General features: G+C 43.3%; 1 protein-coding gene across 2 annotated transcripts in view; it reads right to left on the bottom strand.

Annotated features, from left to right (window-relative positions):
• The window catches only part of LOC135515967 (cGMP-inhibited 3',5'-cyclic phosphodiesterase 3A-like), an 80,226-nt gene extending 73,101 nt beyond the window's left edge, over positions 1-7,125 (bottom strand). For both annotated transcript variants that reach the window (XM_064939875.1, XM_064939876.1), the window contains exon 1: positions 5,727-7,125. In XM_064939875.1, coding sequence (XP_064795947.1) covers positions 5,727-6,647 — 921 coding nt within the window. In that variant the 5' untranslated portion in view covers positions 6,648-7,125. The remainder of the gene's footprint in view (positions 1-5,726) is intronic.
• Positions 7,126-20,447: the final 13,322 nt, after the last annotated feature.

Here is a 20,447-nt window from a genome sequence, read left to right as displayed (position 1 = left end):
TCGGCTGCCCAGGCAAGCATACAGACACATCCCATCCCTCCTGTTTCACATGTGAGTGATGTTGACGTGAGTCTGATAATGAACTCCTAATGAGGAGGATAAGTCAGACTGTGACAACCGGAGGCAGAATTTCTCTTTGGGTTGACTCTGGTCTCTAACTCCCGACACAAGAGACTATGCAGGCATCTGCTATGTTTCACTAGTGAATGGAAAGCGAAAACAACCCAAATCCAAATGTACCTTCAGGTACTGGATAGAAAAAAACAAGTACATGGAAAAGAAGCATTGTCTGTATGGGAGACACTGCCTTGGCAGCCGTGGCAGAAACTGTAGAAATGTTTTAAGTGTTCAGAGTGAGTGTGTGTTAGTATTTGAGTGTGGTGTCTCTTAGTGTTTTAGTGAGCAGAGCGGCGCTGTGGTGTGTTTATAAGAACAGTGGTGAGGTTTCACAGGGCAGCTAGGCTGTTGTCCTGTTACGACTGACATCTTTGGTAGACTTGGCAGGAAACTGTTCTCCCTCCTACCTTTCTCTCCATCTCTCTCACGTCTTTCACCACTCTCCATCACCCATCCTTCTCTTCCCCACTTGCTCTCTGCCCTCCATTCCTCCCTCCTTCTCCACCTACCTCTGGCCTGAATGAGGGGGTCCATTCATTCTTTTTTTTCTCTTCATAAGGGCTACAGCTGCACACCTGGTGACAAAAGGGCACGGCTCTCTCTTCTCTTGCTCGCTGTCTATCTTTCTTTGCCTCTCCTATCCTTCACCCCTGCCTCTGTCTATCAATCTAGATCTTCCTTTGTCGCTCCCTCTCTGCATCTCCCCCTCTCTCTCGTTGCTTCTCCCTCCCACTCTCTTCTTCCCCTGCATCTCTCTATACCTCCTTACCTCAACCTCTCCGCCTCTCTTCCTCTCCAGGACCGTGTACCAGTGGTGCTGTTCTCTGAGACTCGGGTCGCTGTGCAGCGCTGGTTTTTTTAAATGAATGAGGTTTGGCAGCCGGCGGCCCCATCAAACAGCTGAAGCTACACATTCCTCGGACGCCCTCTCACAGTCGCAGCTAGGCCCCGCTCACTCACAACCAAAATAAGGTTGGCCCTGCTGAGCTTGTGTGTGTGTGTGTGTGTGTGTGTGTGTGTGTGTGTGTGTGTGTGTGTGTGTGTGTGTGTGTGTGTGTGTGTGTGTGTGTGTGTGTGTGTGTGTGTGTGTGTGTGTGTGTGTGTGTGTGTGTGTGTGTGTGTGTGTAAAAGATCCCTCTGTCCATTCACACACAGACAAGCTCAATTAAACAGAGAGGGCTAGGCAGACTACTAAAGTCAACATTCAGCATGTCTAGTCATCAGGTAGAAAAGACACCCTCTCTGCTTCCGACAAGATGAAAACAGGTGAGTGTACACTATGACAACATGTAGAGGAATATGCTCAACACACACACAAGCTCGACACGGCCAAGCTTATTTTGTTGGTGAGTGAGCGGCCTAGCTGTGACACACACACAAGAAGCCACTACGTTAAGTACAAACCGGTTCTAAATTGATCTGTTTTTGTACAGATGTAGGATCTTAATTTGAGCCAGTTTACTACAGCATGAAAATAATCCTGCAGCAACAGGAAATGTGAATTACTATGTGGATTATAATTAGTGTACATTTTTGTAGGGGTTGATCAATTAAGGGAAAATCAAGTCGAATTTCAAATTGGGATTTACAAATTCCAGAAGCCTTTTTAAACCTCAAATACATTACAAGCTTTACATTTCCTGGAACGTTCTCCTGCAACAGGGGGATCAAAATAAGATCCTACATCTGTACACGATCCAGGCCCTTTTGGGGACTATAGTCTAAACCTATGAGGGCAGATAGAATAGTCCAGCCTACTAACCTTGTATCAGTGGCCCAGAAATTCAGGAATCTATGGCACAGAGCGTAATGTGACGGGTTTCTGTGGGAATGAATGTGCGTCATTGAGAGAATAGTGTTTCCCTCAAATAGATTCGAGCTGCACCCTTTTCTCCTTCAAATTTAACCGAATCACACTCTCTCTCTCTTTCCTCTCTGTCTGTCATTCTCTCTCTCTCTGTCATTCCCTCTCTCTCTCTGTCATTCCCTCTCTCTCTCTGTCATTCCCTCTCTCTCTCTGTCATTCCCTCTCTCTCTCTGTCATTCCCTTCTCTCTCTCGCGCTGTGGCATAGAAATATTTAGACGTTTGATGTTTAGGTAATATACAGTTTGAAAATTGAACAAAATCCAGAACTGTTTGGACTGTTGGAGCCCCAACTCTTTTTCAAGCATTCAGCTATTTTAGCAGAAGCATTGTTATAATGTGTGGCATTGTATAATATACAGTCCTCTGTGTGTGTGGATGGGTAAAATGAAAATGAGAACCAAGGCAGAAACTAATCTCATAAAATGGAATTTTTAAAAGTCCGACTTACAACGTCTCTATTACTGAGCCAAAGTTTGGATTGAATCCGCCCCGAACTTACTAGAAAAGGCTATTTCCTCGAATCATATCCCTCTAGAAGCCTCTGCTAAAACACAAACAACTTTTGCAGCTAGCTAGTCCACTGCAGCGCTACCACACAGCTACTCACACTGTCTCCGCATGCACTCAAGTCTAAAAGGAGATTTATATCATGATATGTCATTAGAAGTGCTCTAACGTTCTAAGAAATCCCCCAGAATTCATTAAAAAGCTATTTATGAAGCAGTCAACTATCTGAAATGGTTTCTTCTGACATTACAATGTCTTCCTCAAACTATACACGCTATATTATAGATGGTAATGATTAACTAAGAACTGACTGTTCATAAAGCCTACCGTACACATCTATAAATGCATCGTAAGCGTGGCATTATGGCAACATTGAGAAAAACAATGGCGACAGGAGAGTTTGAAGTATCAGTGGAGGACTTCTTGGAGCTGTTTGATGCTGCAATGTAAAGCAAGAACACATCCTGGCAGGCAGTCAGAGGAGGCTGGCTCATAAATACTGCAGGAGGACAGGTTTATGAAAATCTATGCTTCTCTGAGTTGAGCGAGGACTGCACCCAGAGGAGAGCTGCACACACACACACACACGCACACGCACGCACGCACACGCACACACACACACACACACACACGATTAGTTTTTTTTAAACCCTTGAGAAAAACATAAGGCTGCTTCTCAAATTATACCCTGAATCAATTTCCATTGCGCTAAAAAGCCACTCACTACAGAGAATACAGAATAATGTCCTACCATAATCGGTGACATATGATCATTTCCTATACTGTACAGCACATACAGTGACCGGCAACCAGGCCCTGTTTTTCAGACAAACTTGTTTTGATCCAGCCAGTGAGCCTCTCCTGGTGTAGCTAGCCTTCTCTCTCAAGAGGCTTACGCAACTCACTTCAAGGAGACGCCCGTGGAGGACAGGACACGCTGCCTGGGCCTCTCGCTCCGCACAGCACTCACCCTGACCAATCGCAAGGCCTCTTGAGTATCAAAGCTCCCGAAAACCAAGTCCTCTGAGAGAGGGGGGCCAATTTGTCGGGTCTCGTGTCATGGTGTGTTGTTAGTGAGGTTGGTCAGCATCATTGAACACGATTTCGATCAGACGACCCCATCGCTAACACACTGTGTACAGTTCAGAAGGGATGTGCTTCAAGTCACTCAACAGTCAACACCAAAACACATGGCCTAAACACGTTGCAATAAACATCCGTATGAAGCTATGGGCCAGCTGGGGCCTCTTACTTAAAAAGAAGTCATTATATTTAAGACTTTGGACAGCGTGCTTATCCTGAGTACAAAGTACAATATCCCTGTGGATATCCATGTGGATTTTATATGTTCAATGTTGTTTTTTTACGGTCCTTTGCTGCAAAACCAATTTCCCTCTGGGACGAATAAATGTGAAACTTTTCGGAGACCGTCCGATATCTGGCCCTTAATAGTGGGACATGCCGTCTGCCAACACAAAACGTCTGCTTGGATATTATCTCAACTTGGATACCTTTTTTTATTTTTGTTTTATTCTAAACTATCACCAGAGGGCGTAACGTCAATGGGAGGCAACACAGTGGTGGCTGCTGAGAAGGTGTGGTGGAGGTAGAGCTGTTGTGAAGGTTTACGCGTGAAGATCAAGGGACGGCAAATCTAACATCTATGAGACCGGTCGTCGTCGATTCACTTTGTTGTAGAAATCACAGTTGAGATGACGCATTATGAACACTACCCACGGGTCTGGTTGACATACTAGAGGACCTCAGCTTCATATGGATGTGTTCATTCACATCATACATGCTGAGGAGGATAAAAGAAAACGTTGCCAGCCGTACAGCATGTCTTCTCTGTTGTACAGCTCGTACAGGCTGTATACTTGGGGAGCCCCATGCACATAACGTGTACATCTGCATTGAAAATGTAGCAGCTGTACTAACTTTGGATTGCAATTCAATGACGAGAGAAGATTTCAGGCAGTATATAAAAAAAAAGTCCAGCTTTGCACAAAATCTGTTCTTACAGACAGGAAACCCTTCTCAGGATTCTCAGTGTCCTGAGACATAAAATAAACAAAGCACGAGGCGGAATGAAACAACAGGCAAGGTCAGTCAATGCACTTGAATACAATAAAAAGATACTCTAGAATGCGTACCTTCACATTTAAGATTCATTCCTTGTTCATATAAACCACATTCAAGCCGGTCTGTAGAACGCATTTCCTGGTAACTAACGTATATTTTTTTTAAAACGCATGAATTACAGTAAACCATGCGGAAATGTGTTTGATATCAGTCACTAACTACTGATAAACCTTTTACAATTGGTGTGAGCTGACGTGAAAGCCATTCCTCCGAGCCAGAGCCACCCGGCCAGGTCAAACAAAAGGCCGGGTTTGAGGGCTGGTTATCAGCCCTGACTCTGTCTCAGGTGACCCACCCTGGTATGACTTACTACCTGAAGGGCAAAGCAATCCTTCACTAGATGGATGGACTGGACACACAGCATATACACTATAAGGACCACTGGACAGTGGCATACAGTTGGTTTATCAAAAGCACAAACACATACTTGCCATTTGAACAGTGGCCTACTTTAAAATAGAACAGAAAAAGGCAGCCAGGGTCGGGAACGTGCATGCAGAGAGTATTTCCCTTTAATAGTGTAGATAAAGTGCTCATGGTAGAATCAGCACAAGTAAACACACGTGTTCTATATTCAGAGCAGCCAATAGGAATATTTGACAGAGAAGAAGCTAAGCTTTGAGGCATCCCGCAAAGTAAGTCAAAGGACCCTCTAATGTAATAATAATATGCCTAATAATAATAACAACACTAGTCATAATCCTAATAATAATAACAACACTAGTCATAATCCTAATAATAATAATAACAACACTAGTCATAATCCTAATAATAATAACAACACTAGTCATAATCTAATAATAATAACAACACTAGTCATAATCCTAATAATAATAACAACACTAGTCATAATCCTAATAATAATAACAACACTAGTCATAATCCTAATAATAATAACAACACTAGTCATAATCCTAATAATAATAACAACACTAGTCATAATCCTAATAATAATAACAACACTAGTCATAATCCTAATAATAATACATTCGGGCACAATGCATAAATTGTGGGCACATTTTTGTGTCATTCCCTTGCTCTAGCCCAAACGGAAAAAAGCCAAACATTCAAACTATGGCTAAAGATTTTTACCTGTTCCCGTGGAATGCATGGGAGTGAGGTCCTTCGGTGGGACTTGCTGTTGCTGTGACTGTGCGCCATGTCTGAAGAGAGCACTGAACTGGACCTCCGTCGCCTTTTAAACACGGGAATTATATTCTCTTCCTTCCCCGCTGTCACGTAGCTACAACCCGCCCCGAGTGGCACTGAGCCCGTCAGGAGCCGGTCAGCATACCTCGCTAGCAGGACCCCCAGCACTCCTACCAGGTACGCCAGGTAGGGTCTCCAGCTGGCCCGGATCTTGTTGAGGGAGATGAGAGACACAGTTCTGATGATACTGATGAAGACGATAACGGAAACCCCCTGTCCGAGTCTGACCACCATCAGCGCCCCGACGGCTAGACAGGATAGAACCACCACCGTGGCGGTGAAAGACAACAACTGGTCCTCCGCACCGTGCAGGAGAGACTGCGCGGCGGCTTCGCCGAAATGACACACTGCCAACAGGAACACCGCGGTCCGGATCAGCACCCCGCAGCGGATCAGGTACAAGCCAACCCAAAAGAAGGCACATACGAGAGTGAAGACGGGGGACACGAGGTACCAAACGTTCAACAACAGTTCCACCACACAGGTCGCCACGAAATGAACTAGAGAACCAGACTCGCCGTTATTCTTGCTGTTACTGCTGCAACTCTGCTGCTCCACGTCCCAGTCCACCAATCTGACCAGCAAAGCAAGAATAACCGAAACAGAGCCCACACACACCGCGGACGAAAGTCTTAGGGAACTCCATATATCTGCGAGTCTCAGCCACGACTGGCAGCCCGCGTCCTGATACAGAGGGGTGACACATGTTTTCACGTAGCCGTTGCGCTCCACCGCCCGCGGGCATTTATCACGAGCGCTCCTCGATATACCTCTGCCGCTGTCAGCTTCCACTTCCATCGTCATCACACAGCGGGTACGAAGGGAGCGGCGTGAACTATATGTTCACAGTGTGTAAATGTGAAAGGTTCAGTGCATTTTCATACACCATGTTTGACAGAGTGAGCCATAACGCGCGGCAGTGTGTGGGACTGTGCGCTACTGCTTGCGCGCCTCGAAATTATTGACCCATTTCTCCCCAAAACACACATAAAGTAGGCCACATAAAAATACAGAACACGAATGAACGAAAACACGTACTGGAAAAAGTAATGTTTCACTGTGTAGCCTTCAACAAACCACGTAAAACCTCCCCATATTTTCTATAGTCCTCCCTGCGCGAGAACAGCCTCCATCCACTGAACCAGAAAGAGCAACTCTTGGCGATTCGCACATCTAGGCCACTGCCTGCATCTCCCTCTATCTCGCCCTCCCGCACAACACTCTGATCTCTCCTTTGTGCCGCTCCGTCTGTTCCTCTCTCTCCGTATTATTTATCCCTCACGTTTATTCTGCTCATCATAGGCTAGGCTACTCCTCTCCTCTTGAAGAAACAACAGCGGAGTTTGCCGAAGCATACTGCTGCCCGGACGTAAACCATGTTTACATAGAGATTTCCTGACGTTTAATTGTTTTTTTTAAAGGAGATGAAATAGAGCCCCGGTTTGGTCCGGTGTCTCGAGAGGCGTCACAAAACAAATCAATGATGATGGAATTTATTATAATTATGACAATGAATGCAATAGAGTTAGGCCTATTTCCACAAACATCAATTATAACATTTTCTGTAGGCTATGCTGTAAATAAATACCATGATGTCATGATAGTCGAAAATGGCTCGTGAGATTCCCAGTGTCGCTGGCAGAAGATCTCACGTTTTTTTCGATGGAAGGTTGAATAATGCATATTAAACTCACTTGCATCATGGGCCACGTCATCCAATCCATATCCTGAAAATATGAGCTCAATTTACACCTCTTCTCTAATAGCGTATTTTATGAAAGCAATAAACTAATGGTTACCCTCTGAAGTGTATCTTTCACTTTTTATGATCTTATCAAAGTAATTGATTTTAGGGTATAAGCCAAATAAATCTATTGTCATGAAAGAGGAGTCCAGGCAGGTGCAACTGAAGGACAATTCACATGATGTAAGACTAGATCTGACGGTTTGTGATGTGGGAAGAATGGCACCCTATTCGCTATATAGTGAAAAGTAGTGCTTTACATAGGGAATCTGTGGCATTTGGGACCCAAGTTCGATTTTGTATATACACTCCTCATCTATTTTGGTAGAATAGAACAACTTTGGTAAACAGTGTATTCAGAGAGGAAGGTGTTTCAGATTGTGTTTACAGTATGTCACAGGTAGCAGTCACACATCCAACCTCCCTCCCTACCAGCTCTGTGTTGTCACATTGTACCTTGTTAATGCTTGACCTTACATTTACTTTTTTATTTAACCCTTATTTTAACTAGGTAAATTGACTGAGAATACATTCTCATTTACAGCAACAACCTGGGGAATAGTTACAGGGGAGAGGAAGAGCGATGAATGAGCCGATTGGAAGCTGGGGATGATTAGGTGGCCATGATGGTCTGAGGGCCAGATTGGGAATTTATCCAGGGCACCAGGGTTAACACCCCCTAAGTGCCAGGTCATCTGGTCCAAATACACCAAGACAGTCGTGAAGAGGGCACAACAAAACCTATTCCCCCTCAGGAGACGAGATCTAAAAAAGTTCCAGATCCTAAAAAAGTTCTACAGCTGCACCAACGAGAGCATCCTGACCGGTTGCATCACCGCCTGGTATGGCAACTGCTCGGCATCTGACCGTAAGGCACTACAGAGGTTAGAGCGTACGGCCCAGTGCATCACTGGTGCCAAGCTTCCTGCCATCCAGGACGTATGTAAATAGGCAGGGTCAGAGAAAAGCCCATAAAATTGTCAGAGACTCCAGTCACCCAAGTCATAGACTGTTTTCTCTGCTACCACACGGCAAGCGGTACTGGAGCGCCAAGTCTAGGACCAAAAGGCTCCTTAATAGCTTCTACCCCCAAGCCATAAGACTGCTGAACAATCAATCAAATGGCCACCGGACTATTTACATCGACACCCACCCCTTCCCCTCCATTTGTTTTGTACGCTGCTGCTTCTCACTGTTTATTATCTTTGCATGGTCACTTCACCCCTACCTACATGTACAAATTACCTCAACTAACCTGTACCTCCGCACACTGATTTGGTACCGGTGCTCCCTGTATATAGCCTTGTTATTGTTATTTTATTGTGTTACTTTTAGTATTTTTTACTTCCGTTTATTTGGTAAATATTTTCTTAACTCATCTTGAACTGCACTGTTGGTTAAGGGCTTGTAAGTAAGCATTTCACAGTAAGGCCTACACTTGTATTCGGCACGTGACAAATAAAGTTTGATTTGATCTTTAGTGACCACTGAGAGTTAGGTCACCAGTTTAACGCCCCATTCGAAAGACGGCACCCTACACGGGGCAATGTTCCCAATTCTTGCACTGGGGCATTGGAATATCTTTCTAGACCAGAGGAAAGAGTGCCTCTTACTGGTCCTCCAACACCACTTCCAGCAGCATATGGTCTCCCATCCAGGGCCCGACCAGGACCAACCCTGCTTAGCTTCAGAGGCAACATTGTACATTGGCACTCAGGTGTTATACAAAAACACTAAAATACGAACGGCAAAGCCCTGCTCTCCAACATAACCTTAACATGTTTATTGGACAAAAGAACGGAATAGGCCTAAGCTGATGGATCTCACATGGCAAGGACCCTTTCTCAAAGCAAACAGCTCCGAGCAGTCCAAGATGAAGAGAGTGTGATGTGTCAAACAGAGACCACCGCTAATATACCCAAGCTAAAATAAACATGTGACTGACTCCAGATCAGAACATACAAGGAGGTGTGCACACACAGACAGACCTCTGTACATTTTGTGATTAACCTGAGTGTTTCCGTCGCCAATTTATAGGATTGTTACACCGGAGCCCTACCACAAAGGCTGAAATCATCGGTGTTCTGGACCTGTTAGTTGTTTACCACACCCTAGTGGCAGTTTAAGTTCAGCAGTCTAGAATTTACCTGTTTGTGTCATGTGACAGGAAGCAGTTTCAGAAGTGAAGCAATGTGTAAGATGTGCAGGTGTGACAGAGTAGTCTCAATCCTTCAACATCCTTCTTTATAAGCTTTGTATGACGCAATGTCCGAAAGTACATTTGTTTATTAACCCAAAATAAATGTTAATCACATATAATTTTCATCTTTCTGTAAAATATGAATAATTGAGTTGGCTACTTTGCATTAGCCTCAATGCTATTTCTCCCTAGGGATACCGAGTTGAGTAATATCAAGCATACAGTTGCATTCTAGTAACTTTATTTTATATTTGGCTCTAGATTGAGTACTCTTATTCCTTATTTCATACATTTAGTGCAGTTATTGTGGAAGACAGTCTGTGCTCTATACTACTGTAACTGAAAACATGTACTTTTGTGTTTGTTGCAGTTTCACACTGTGATTCAAGTAAACTTCCAAAACGGCACCCTGCTTCCCAGTTATTTGAATGAGTGTTTAGCTAACTGGATAGCTGGATAAGGGCTACTGTATATTTAGCGAGTCCAGTGTAATCTATTTATGGTTCATAGACAGTCTTGTTATGTATACCTACACTGTAAACACATAGGTATTACAACATTATAATAAATATGGCTGGTTGGAGCGCAGTACCTCTCCTCTGTGTCTAGCCGTGCTTTGCTCAATGGTGCAGAGGGCAGAGCCCTTTTTAAAGGGTGCAGCATTCCTGTTAACGAGACACAATAGTTAGCAATCAACACAAATAGGACCAATTCCATTTCACAGTAGGACCAAATCCATTTCAAACCGACCCAAAGAGTCGCCTAGATGGTAACACCACATTACATTATTGCAATGTTATTACTACACAAAGTCAATGTACTGCATTGTAGGACCAGTCTCTATAACCTTAGCAGGACGGCCCTGTCTGCCTCTGCTGGACCATGTAGCCTGTAAACAGCTGTATGGTGTTTCCTCTGACATATTGGTGCGGCTGACTTCCGGGTTAAGCGAGCACGGGATCGTGTTTCGGAGGACGCATGGCTCTCGACCTTGGTCTCCTGCAAATCTGTAAGGGAGTTGCAGCGATGGGACAAGACTAACTGCTGCTTTTCCTTCACTCTGTCCAACTCATCCCAAACCATCTCAACTGGGTTGAGGCCAGGTTATCTGATGCAGCACTCCGTCACTCTCCTTCTTGGTCAAATAGCCCGTATACAGCCTGGGAGGTATGTTGGGTCAATGTCCTGTTGAAATACAAATGATAATCCCACTAAGCGCGAACCAGATGGGATGGTGTATTGCTGCAGGATGCTGTGGTAGACATGCTGGTTAAGTGTGCCTTGAATTCTAAATAAATCACCAAGTGTCACCAGCAAAGCACCATCACACCTGCTCCTCCATGCTTCATGGTGGGAACCAAACATGTGGAGATCATCCATTCACCTACACTGCGTCTCACAAAGGCACAGTGGTTGGAACCAAAAATCTCAATTTTGGACTCATTAGACCAAAGGACAGATTTTCTCCAAACTAATGTCCATTGCTCGTGTATCTTGGTATGTCTCTTCTTATTTGTGTCCTTTAGTAGTGGTTTCTTTGCAGCAATTCGACCATGAAGGTCTGATTCACGCAGTCTCCTTTGAACATTTAAAGTTTCAGATGTCTGTTACTTGAACTCTGTAGCATTTATTTGGGCTGCAATTTCTGAGTCTTAACACAAATGAACGGTCCATGGCGGTCCTCATGAGAGACAGTTTCATCAAAGCGCTTGATGGTTTTTGAGAAGAAACTTTCAAAGTTTTTGACATTTTCCATATTGACTGACCTTCATGTCTTAAAGTAATGGACTGTCATTCCTCTTTGCTTATTTGAGCTGTTCTTGCCATAATATGTGACCCCAATCAGGAAACTCGGCGTATGTCACGACTTCACAGGAGAGCTGTTTGAACGTAAAAAATTAAAATGCATTTTTTGGCCAGAAATACCTTCTCGACCATGTGAACTTTCATGTGTCTTAATATCAAACTTGAATGCCATCTGAAAATAGGAATAAAATGGTTAAATTACGAGCCTCGTTGATTTAGCCACAGAAAAAGTGAGCAACCTTCCCGCTAGCCATGATTGGCTGAGATAATGAGTGGGCTGGACATGCCGAGAGATGAGTTTGGATTGGTCTACCATATAGCACGCATCAGTCTATTGGAGCTAGTCAGAATGTTTAGGTAATCACAATGTAAAACTGCATAAACCTAATATCAAGTTAAAGTTTACTGTTAGCTAGCTAACGTTAGCTGGCTGACTCGCTAGCTAACTTTATGTGTATGTTCTCCACTTTCTGGAGGACCGAGTTTTGAAATCAGTGGAATTCGAGTATGATAGCTAAGGAGATGGAAAAAACACCAGTCTGGATTACATTCATGAAACTAAGGACAACCGTGCATGGCATCAGACAGGAGACACGTCCAACCATGATGTATAACAGTAAGATTTTCAGACATTACACGTTTCTAATTTTAACAGAAAGTGGTTTCATTTCAAGTGTACTGTCACCGAGGAAGTCAGCCGCACCAATATGTCAGAGGAAACACCATACAGCTGTTTACAGGTTACATGGCTGGGTCGCTAGCTAACGTTATGTGTATGATCTTATTCTTCGTATCTCAGACACATTTGCTTGACTACTTATAGCCATAGAACCTGGTAGGTTAGCTACCTGCAGATTCATGCAGGGTAGTAACGTCATTGTGATTATGGTCCATTGTTTAGCTAGCTAGCTACATGTCTTAACAAAAGACTACACTAATTTTGACAAAGTATTTTCATTTCAAGTTAAAGTGTACTGTTAGCTAGCTAACGTTAGCTGGCGGGCTCGCTAACTAACGTTACGTCATGCGTTGGGATTCATTATTTACCTAGCTGGCAATCTAGCTACATTTCTTTTATTTTTTGGGTGAATTTTAGCCCTCCCTAACCCAGACTCTTGTCTTAGTGTGCCAGAGCGCAGAATAATTGCTGCATATTTGAACGCTCAACACCGGTTGAATATGTCCGGTGTCAGTAAATATCGACAACAAAGCGTATTTCAATTGTTGCCAGCAGCACAGTTACAGTCACCAACGCTCTGGATAACATGAAAAAAGCCTAACCAGCTCTGCTAGAGTGGGTAAAATGGACAGTGGGGTGTTCTTTCATTATGTGTCTGGAAGTAGCTAGCAAATGTTAGCCAGTTAGCTTGGGTGCTTGACTGTAGTTGTGAGGTCAGAGCTTTTGGAACAACCCTACTTATCGGCCAGTGTGCGCTCTGAACGCAAAACCACATGCGAGTAATGTTCAGTGAGCTATTCTCTCTTAGATGTCTGGAAGTAGCTGGCTAGTTAGTACAGAACGGTCAGATCATCCCTTAAAGAGATGGGTGGGGCTAAAGCTTAAGTGGGTGTGAACAATGCTGAATGGGTGTAGACAAAGAATGTCTCTCCAATAGTAGTACTAAATCATTGAAAGACGGTTTTCTCAAAAGTGAGTTTACAAGTTGATCAACTTTCAAAGCATAATTACTTTCCAATTGTTTCCCCAAATGCAGTGTATGATATACCATTTTGTAGCTCTGGGTCTCTAAAAAACAGAAATGTAAATGTTGCAACATAAGATCGAATCCAGGTGGTGATTCACATATGGTCTTTTACCAAAATAGGGCTATCGTCTGTTTACCACCCCTACCTTGTCACAACACAACTGATTGGCTCAAACGCATTAATGCAAGAAATTCCACAAATGAAATTTTAACAAGGTACACCTTTTAATTGAAATACATTCCAGGTGACTACCTCATGAAGCTGGTTGAGAGAATGCCAAGAGTGTGCAAAGCTGCCATCAAGGCAAAGGGTGGCTACTTTGAAGAATCTCAAATATAAAATAGATAGTTTAACACTTTTTTGGTTACTACATGATTCCATATGTGTTACTTCATAGTTCTGATGTCTTCACTGTTATCCTACAATGTAGAAAATAGTAAAAATAAAGAAAAACCCTGGAATGAGTAGGTGTGTCCAAACTTTTGACTGGTACTGTTAATATATATATATATACACCTTTGTCCTGTTGCTCTAAAAAAAGACTACTGGGAGAGGAGAGGAGGATGGAGGGGGCATTAAAGGAGCCCTGTCAGGAAAACAAAGGAGAGGAAAGAGGAGACAATCAGAGGGAAAGAGAAGAACAGGGAGGAGAGAAAAAGAAAGGAGAAGAGAATAAGAAATTAGAAGAGTGGTGGAGAGACATGAAAAGGCAGGGGAGGAGAGATTAGAGGAAAGGAGAGAAGAGGACAAGGGAGGAGAGGAGGGACTGTACAACTGTACTACTAAACCGTATGAGCCATGTGTTATGATGCACATAGTAGCCCACTTTTGAACCTAATTAACCCCTACTAATCAGCCAGAGCTCAAGGTTCAAACTCCTCTCCAACTGGATCCACAAATCAAACATCCCATTTCTGGGAACAGTGTAGCATTTGGAGGGGATACAGATTCCTCCATCCATGCAGCAAAAAGCTACTAAAAACATCCCATATTTTTCCAAACACAGCCGGTGAATTTTTAACCTTCCCAAACGACAGTGATTCATAACCATAACAGGGTTTAATTAAGGGTCAATAATGAGTTCATATCACGGTTGAGTTAGACCGTGGTTCCTGACTGCGAGGCTGACCTGTGTTTGAACCCTGGGAGCAGTCAGGCAGAGAGGGTGCTGAACTGAGGCCTGAGGCGATGTACCTATATCTCCGTGTGGGCTCTGTTGTGTAGTTAGGAGCCTCGATGCCACTTCTTTATCCATGTGTTGGATTTAGTCACTTGGCTCTCGAGTGGTGCAGCGGTCTAAGGCACTACATCTCAGTGCAAGAGGCGTCACTATAGTCTCTGGTTCGAATCCAGGTTATATCACATCCGGCCGTGATTGGGAGTTCAATAGGGCGGCACACAATTGCATCGTCCGGGTTTGGCCGGGGTAGGCCATCAATATAAGTTAGAAATGGTTCTTTAACTGACTTGCCTCGTTAAATAAAGGTTAAATAAATAAAAAAGAAACATTCAGGAAACCAGGCTAGTTGTGTGGATCGCTGAACTGGAGGTCACACAGGGTCATTTAACACATTATGAGGTGAGGAAGGCCTGGTTACTCTGGTTCCAGTCAACCCTTGCTCTGTGTAGCCTACAGTCTATGAATGTGAACATTTTAGTTCATCTGATGACTCATCAACCAGACAACAGATCCACTTTCAGAAAGCACTAATGTTTCACAATGGAGTTTAGCACTCAATCAACCCCATGGGCAAATCAGTATGTTGATGGCAGATATCCAGATGGATGATTCCCAGGTATACATTACCAGGGTCCCTTTGATGTCCATGGGTCTCCTCCCCCCTTCCCCTCCTCTCCTCATTATAGTTGACACACACACACAGTGAGTGTTCACACATATTGCCTGATCTAGAGTTACTGGTGGCGTGAGCTGTGAGCTTGCTGAATGAGCAGCAGCATCAGCCCCTGTGTGTCTACAGAACTGAGACACTGCCCCCAGCCTCAGCTTGCTACTGCAAAGAAAGTAGAGGACATTTTGAATCTCCATACTCCGAATGGATCAACCCAGCTGTGTCAGTTCTTAAGAAGCTGTCGTAATTAAGATGAAATGTTCTTAATATGAAAAATAATATTTTGGTTACACATACTCAACATTAATTCCACTTATGCCTGTGTAGAAACATTGTAATTACACTAGTAAAAATATTGTATAAACATGCTGTTGCGTATTACTAGTGATCTATACATTTTTAATTTCTAAATGGATAAATGGAGATGTTTTTTTTTAGGCTGAAACCCACCAGAATGCCTGGGAGGGGCTAGTTTGCTGTAGTGGAGTACTGCCTTTTTGCTTCGCGGTCACAAGTCACTTATTCTATAACAAGTTTTACACTTTCCCTGTGTGTACATGGAATACTGCTTCTCAGGTCAATTCAGAATGCACTGCTATTGCCACAACCTTTTCAATAATAATACCACATAAAACTATTTGTTATGTTCTGACACTCTTGCCAGTGCGACGTCATAGGACGGGTGTTTGCTCAATGGCTGCCAGGACAAACAGCCAGCATCCCCCTCCTCTTTAGGAGAGGGCACGCCACACTGGGTTAGTGTGTTTGTATGTGTCTTTGTGTTGGCACATGTCTGTGTGTGTGTGTGTGTGTGTGTGTGTGTGTGTGTGTGTGTGTGTGTTTCCGTGTGAGGAGGGCCTCCAGGGGCCCAGAAAGAGATGACTTCATTCTCAGCTCAGTTCCTGCCGGGGTGATTAGATGTTTTCCTAAACTCGAGGAATGTCGTTAGAAGGTGCTGCTCTGATGCTCTCGCTCAGTGGTCCAAGGGGCCACACTTAAAGGTGCTTCAGAAACCTCCAAGAACACCTTTACTCTCTGAGCCATGTCACCCACAAACAGCCTCTGTGGACGTTTCTGTAATGTAGATTTTCCAACCTGATTCTAGAACGTAGATTTTCCAACCTGATTTCCTCAAATCAGCAGTTGAGTGATGCTGCTGCATTTTGTTGTGTTAAACGTTAGCCTGGTAAATGGAACAAATGTATTGTGTGACATTTTCAGTAGGGTTGTCCCTATTACTAAGGTGGAAGGGGAGATTGTTCTTGTGCATTCATTATTATGAGTATATATGGAGTATTTATGTCGTGATCTACCTTTATGCTACAGTATCCCTACAATTATCCCTGAAGTATTGTTATAAATGGAGAAGATAAACATGAATGGGTTCTGATCATAGCGGGTGATAACAGATTCCATCGGAGGGTTTCAAATGCTGCAGTCTGTTGAGGAGAACATGATCCAGTAACAGCATGGTTATTATATTACTGTAATCAATGACTCATACTAATGGACAGAGCAATTATAGAGGGCAGACATACCAGCTGGAGGCTCATCTGCCTCAATTCACAAACGTAGTGTAAGTGTGTGTGTGTGTGTGTATAGCCTCAACATCTTACTGCTATAGCTTCAGCTGACCAATGTAACAGAGGGCTTCAACAAACACTTTTTACCATTTACATACCACCAACCTTTTGCTTGACCTCTTGTGGTTTTATCACACATGCAAACGTATCCCTAGAAAACTAAAAAGGTCACAAAGCACTGTCTATCCAGCCTAGGTCTGTGGATAGATGACACAATATTGCATTTGCGTATAGGCCACTCAAACTACAGGAGGAAGTGGACCCTCTCTGTTTATTTTCAAGATGCTAAGAATTCAGTGTTTTTACTGCTAGAGGAAGTTGGTCCTAACCAGAGATCTAGGATGTCTGTCTTTCCCTACATTATGATTTAGTATTTTTTTATATACTGATGTATTTTTCATCACTTTGCTGACAGGCAGAGATTATTAAACCTCTACAAAGACTCCCTGGTTCCTCAGCCTGAAGATGAATGGAGGGAACTGATTTTAACATCAAAGCGTTAAAGTTGCTTTCTCATTTTTTTTTTTATGAGAGACAATTTTGATAAAATGATTTGTGGTGGGTATTTTTTTTACAACGGTTTAGAAATTGCATTCCAAGAAAATATCCTCTGTAATTAACTTCTCACACTCCTGTTTAGGGTTTTAAAAATCCGATTTCCAGAATCAGGATTTTTGGAAAAACAGAATTAAAAATAATAATTTAATACATACAAATGGAATCTGCTAGCAGAAACAGTATTTTGTTAACAAAAGGTAAACAAATCACTTTGTTGTTGCAGTTTTACAGCTAATTTCCTGCAATTCTACACATGTTGCAATGACTCATGTCTTAAGCCATGTTAACATGATATCGGAGTTAGAGTGACAAAAATCAATGGGGGCCCCCAGGAAGTCTGGGCCGCTGGGCACGTATGGCACACGTCCGGCTGGTAATTTAGCCGTGAATAGTACAAGTTTAGATAACTGGCTTGACTAATTTAATAATTAATTAATTTAATACTAATTTAATTTAAAAATATTTAATTGACATGGGCTAACTGAGTGACTGTCAATGAGTGGCATACTGTATAACAAGAGAAAACCTGCTGATGCACAACCAAGTTCAGAAATTGCACCTTGTGTATTCTACTATTCTCACTCTCAACAGTTGAGACAGAGTTCCTAAAATCTCGACATATATTTATTTGTTCAATTTTTAAAAAATGACCCATGTGCTCATTTCTATACTGAACAAAAATATAAACGCAACATGTAAAGTGTTGGTCCCATGTTTCATGAGCTGAAAAAAATATCCCAGAAATCTTCCGTACGCACAAAAAGCTTATTTCTCAGAAATGTTGTGCACATATTTGTTTACATCCCTGTTAGTGAGCATTTCTCATTTGCCAAGATAATCCAGCCACCTTAGAGGTGTGGCATATCAAGAAGCGGATTAAACGGCATGATCATTACATAGGTGCAGCTTGTGCTGGGGACAATAAAAGGTCACTTTAAAATATGTAGTTGTCACACAACACAATGCCACAGATATCTCAAGTTGAGGGAGCCTGCAATTGACATGCTGACTGCAGGATTGTCCACCAGAGCTGTTGACAGAGAATTGAATGTCCATTTCTCTACCATAAGCCACCTCCGTCGTTTTAGAGAATTTAGCAGCACATCCAACTGGCCTCACAACCCCAGACCACGTGTAACCACGCCAGCCCAGAACCTCCACATCCGGCTTCTTCACCTTCTTCACCCAGACAGCTGATGAAACTCAGGAGTATTTCTGTCTATAATAAAGCCCATTTGTGGGGGAAAGTTCATTATGATTGGCTTGGGCCAGCTCCACCGTGGGTGGGCATGGCTCCCAAGTAGTTGGGACTATGCCCTCCCAGGCCCACCCATGGCTGCACCCCTGCCCAGTCATATGAAATCCATAGATTAGGGCCTACTGAATTTATTTCAATTGACTGATATCCTTATAGGAACTGTAACTCAGTAAAATCATTGAAATTGTTGCATGTTGCGTTGATATTTTTTGTTCAGTATAGCTATGGCCCTGACAGCTTTGTCCTGTGTTTCAATCCAACAAATCCAAAAAATAAGAACGACAAACTATTCACACAAAAAAATAAAAACTATCACAGAGCAATTTCAACATTGCTATAGATTTTAAATCTACACACTTTAAAAAGATTACCACCAGTAATTCCTGCTTCAAGGCTTACTCTTTTCCCCAGGAGAGGGTAGAGATTTACATTTAAACTGGATTAATGTTTTACTATCTTCCTTACTGCTCTGCTCTTCTCCTCTGCTAATTGTTTCCTTACGATAGAGGGCTTTGTTTATGCTTTGGTGGAGCAGGAAATTCTCAATTTCCCATTTTCTCTCCTGTACTGCAGTGTAAATTACACAGACAGGCCTGTTCACACCAACAGTCTGGTTAACATTGTAATGTGCAAGACAGTCCTCCATGGATTGCTGAAATACCTGTATCTCTTGATCCATGATGTATGTCTCTTTGTGCACACTAGGGGCTTGTTAGAAAGGGAATGGAGTTATTTTAGAATACTTTAGACTATTGAGATATTACCCACGCTCATAATGATTTTGACCTCCGACCTCTAAAGTATTACAGCTGGTAACAGGTCATTTCCTGCCCCACGTCCTCCATGTACTGGCTCAGTTGCATTCTAGACTTCTGCTCCTTTCCTTAGAGAGATGTCCAAACTCCCTAGTCCCTAGGCGCTGATCTTAGGTCAGTTTAGTAGCCTACCCTAATGGTTAAATTAGGCTTTAGGTAGGCCAAGCTGATCCTAGATCTGTGTATGCATATCCGCAACCCCGACTACCCATAGTGAGATAGGAGACTTCCAACCCACTCAGTCAGTGACGTCCATCTCCCCTCTCAGCCCAGACGTTTCAATCACTTTGTGATCTAATCTGCACAGCTGCAGGGAATCCAAGGAAAACCTATTATTCTCACTAGCTGGTCTAAATAGAAAAAAAACAGCATTTCCTCCAGGCGGCCCAGTGCGTTGCAGTGCGGACCTCTCTTGCGTCAACAGGAGATAAGCCAGGGCTGCTAATCCTTTAGGAATCCAGGGATAAAAGGCTGGTTATCAGCAGCTGATTGTGGCTGCTCGCCCCACCCTCCATCTCTGTCTGTGTCCCTGCTCAGAGACCACTACGTACAGGTCAGGTGAGAGAGAGAGTCTGGAGTCTGGGAACATGACGGTGTGTGTGTGTGTGTTTTCAGATACAAACATCCTTGTCCATGTTTCTTTGTGACACACACGTGAATTTATCTGAGAGGTGAGAGAGAGCGAGAACAGGGTGGATCCTTGTGGACCTCATCTTCCATCTCCTCCACATCCATTTTCTGTTCACACTCTCTCTTTATAGAGCAGATTTTCACCTGACCTTCATCACGACTATAGCGATCACCTAAGCTGCCAGGGATGGGTTCCTACCGCCTGCAAACACGCAGAAGAAAGAAGCAGAATGCTATCCAAGACCTCTATACCAGGCGGTGTCAGAGGAAGACCCTAAAATTGTTCAACGACTCCAGCCACCCAAGTCATAGACTGTTCTCTCTGCTACCGCACGGAAAGCTGTACCAATGCTGGTCTGGAACCAACAGGACCCTGAACAGCTTATATCCCCAAGCCACAAGACTGCTAAATAGTTAACCAAATAGCTACCTGGTCTATTTGCATTGGCTCTT

Source organism: Oncorhynchus masou, chromosome 27 (assembly GCF_036934945.1).
Source record: "Oncorhynchus masou masou isolate Uvic2021 chromosome 27, UVic_Omas_1.1, whole genome shotgun sequence".
Lineage (NCBI taxonomy): Eukaryota > Metazoa > Chordata > Actinopteri > Salmoniformes > Salmonidae > Oncorhynchus > Oncorhynchus masou.
The sequence above is the reverse complement of the archived record's forward strand: the minus strand, read 5'-3'. Positions and strand labels throughout refer to the sequence as shown.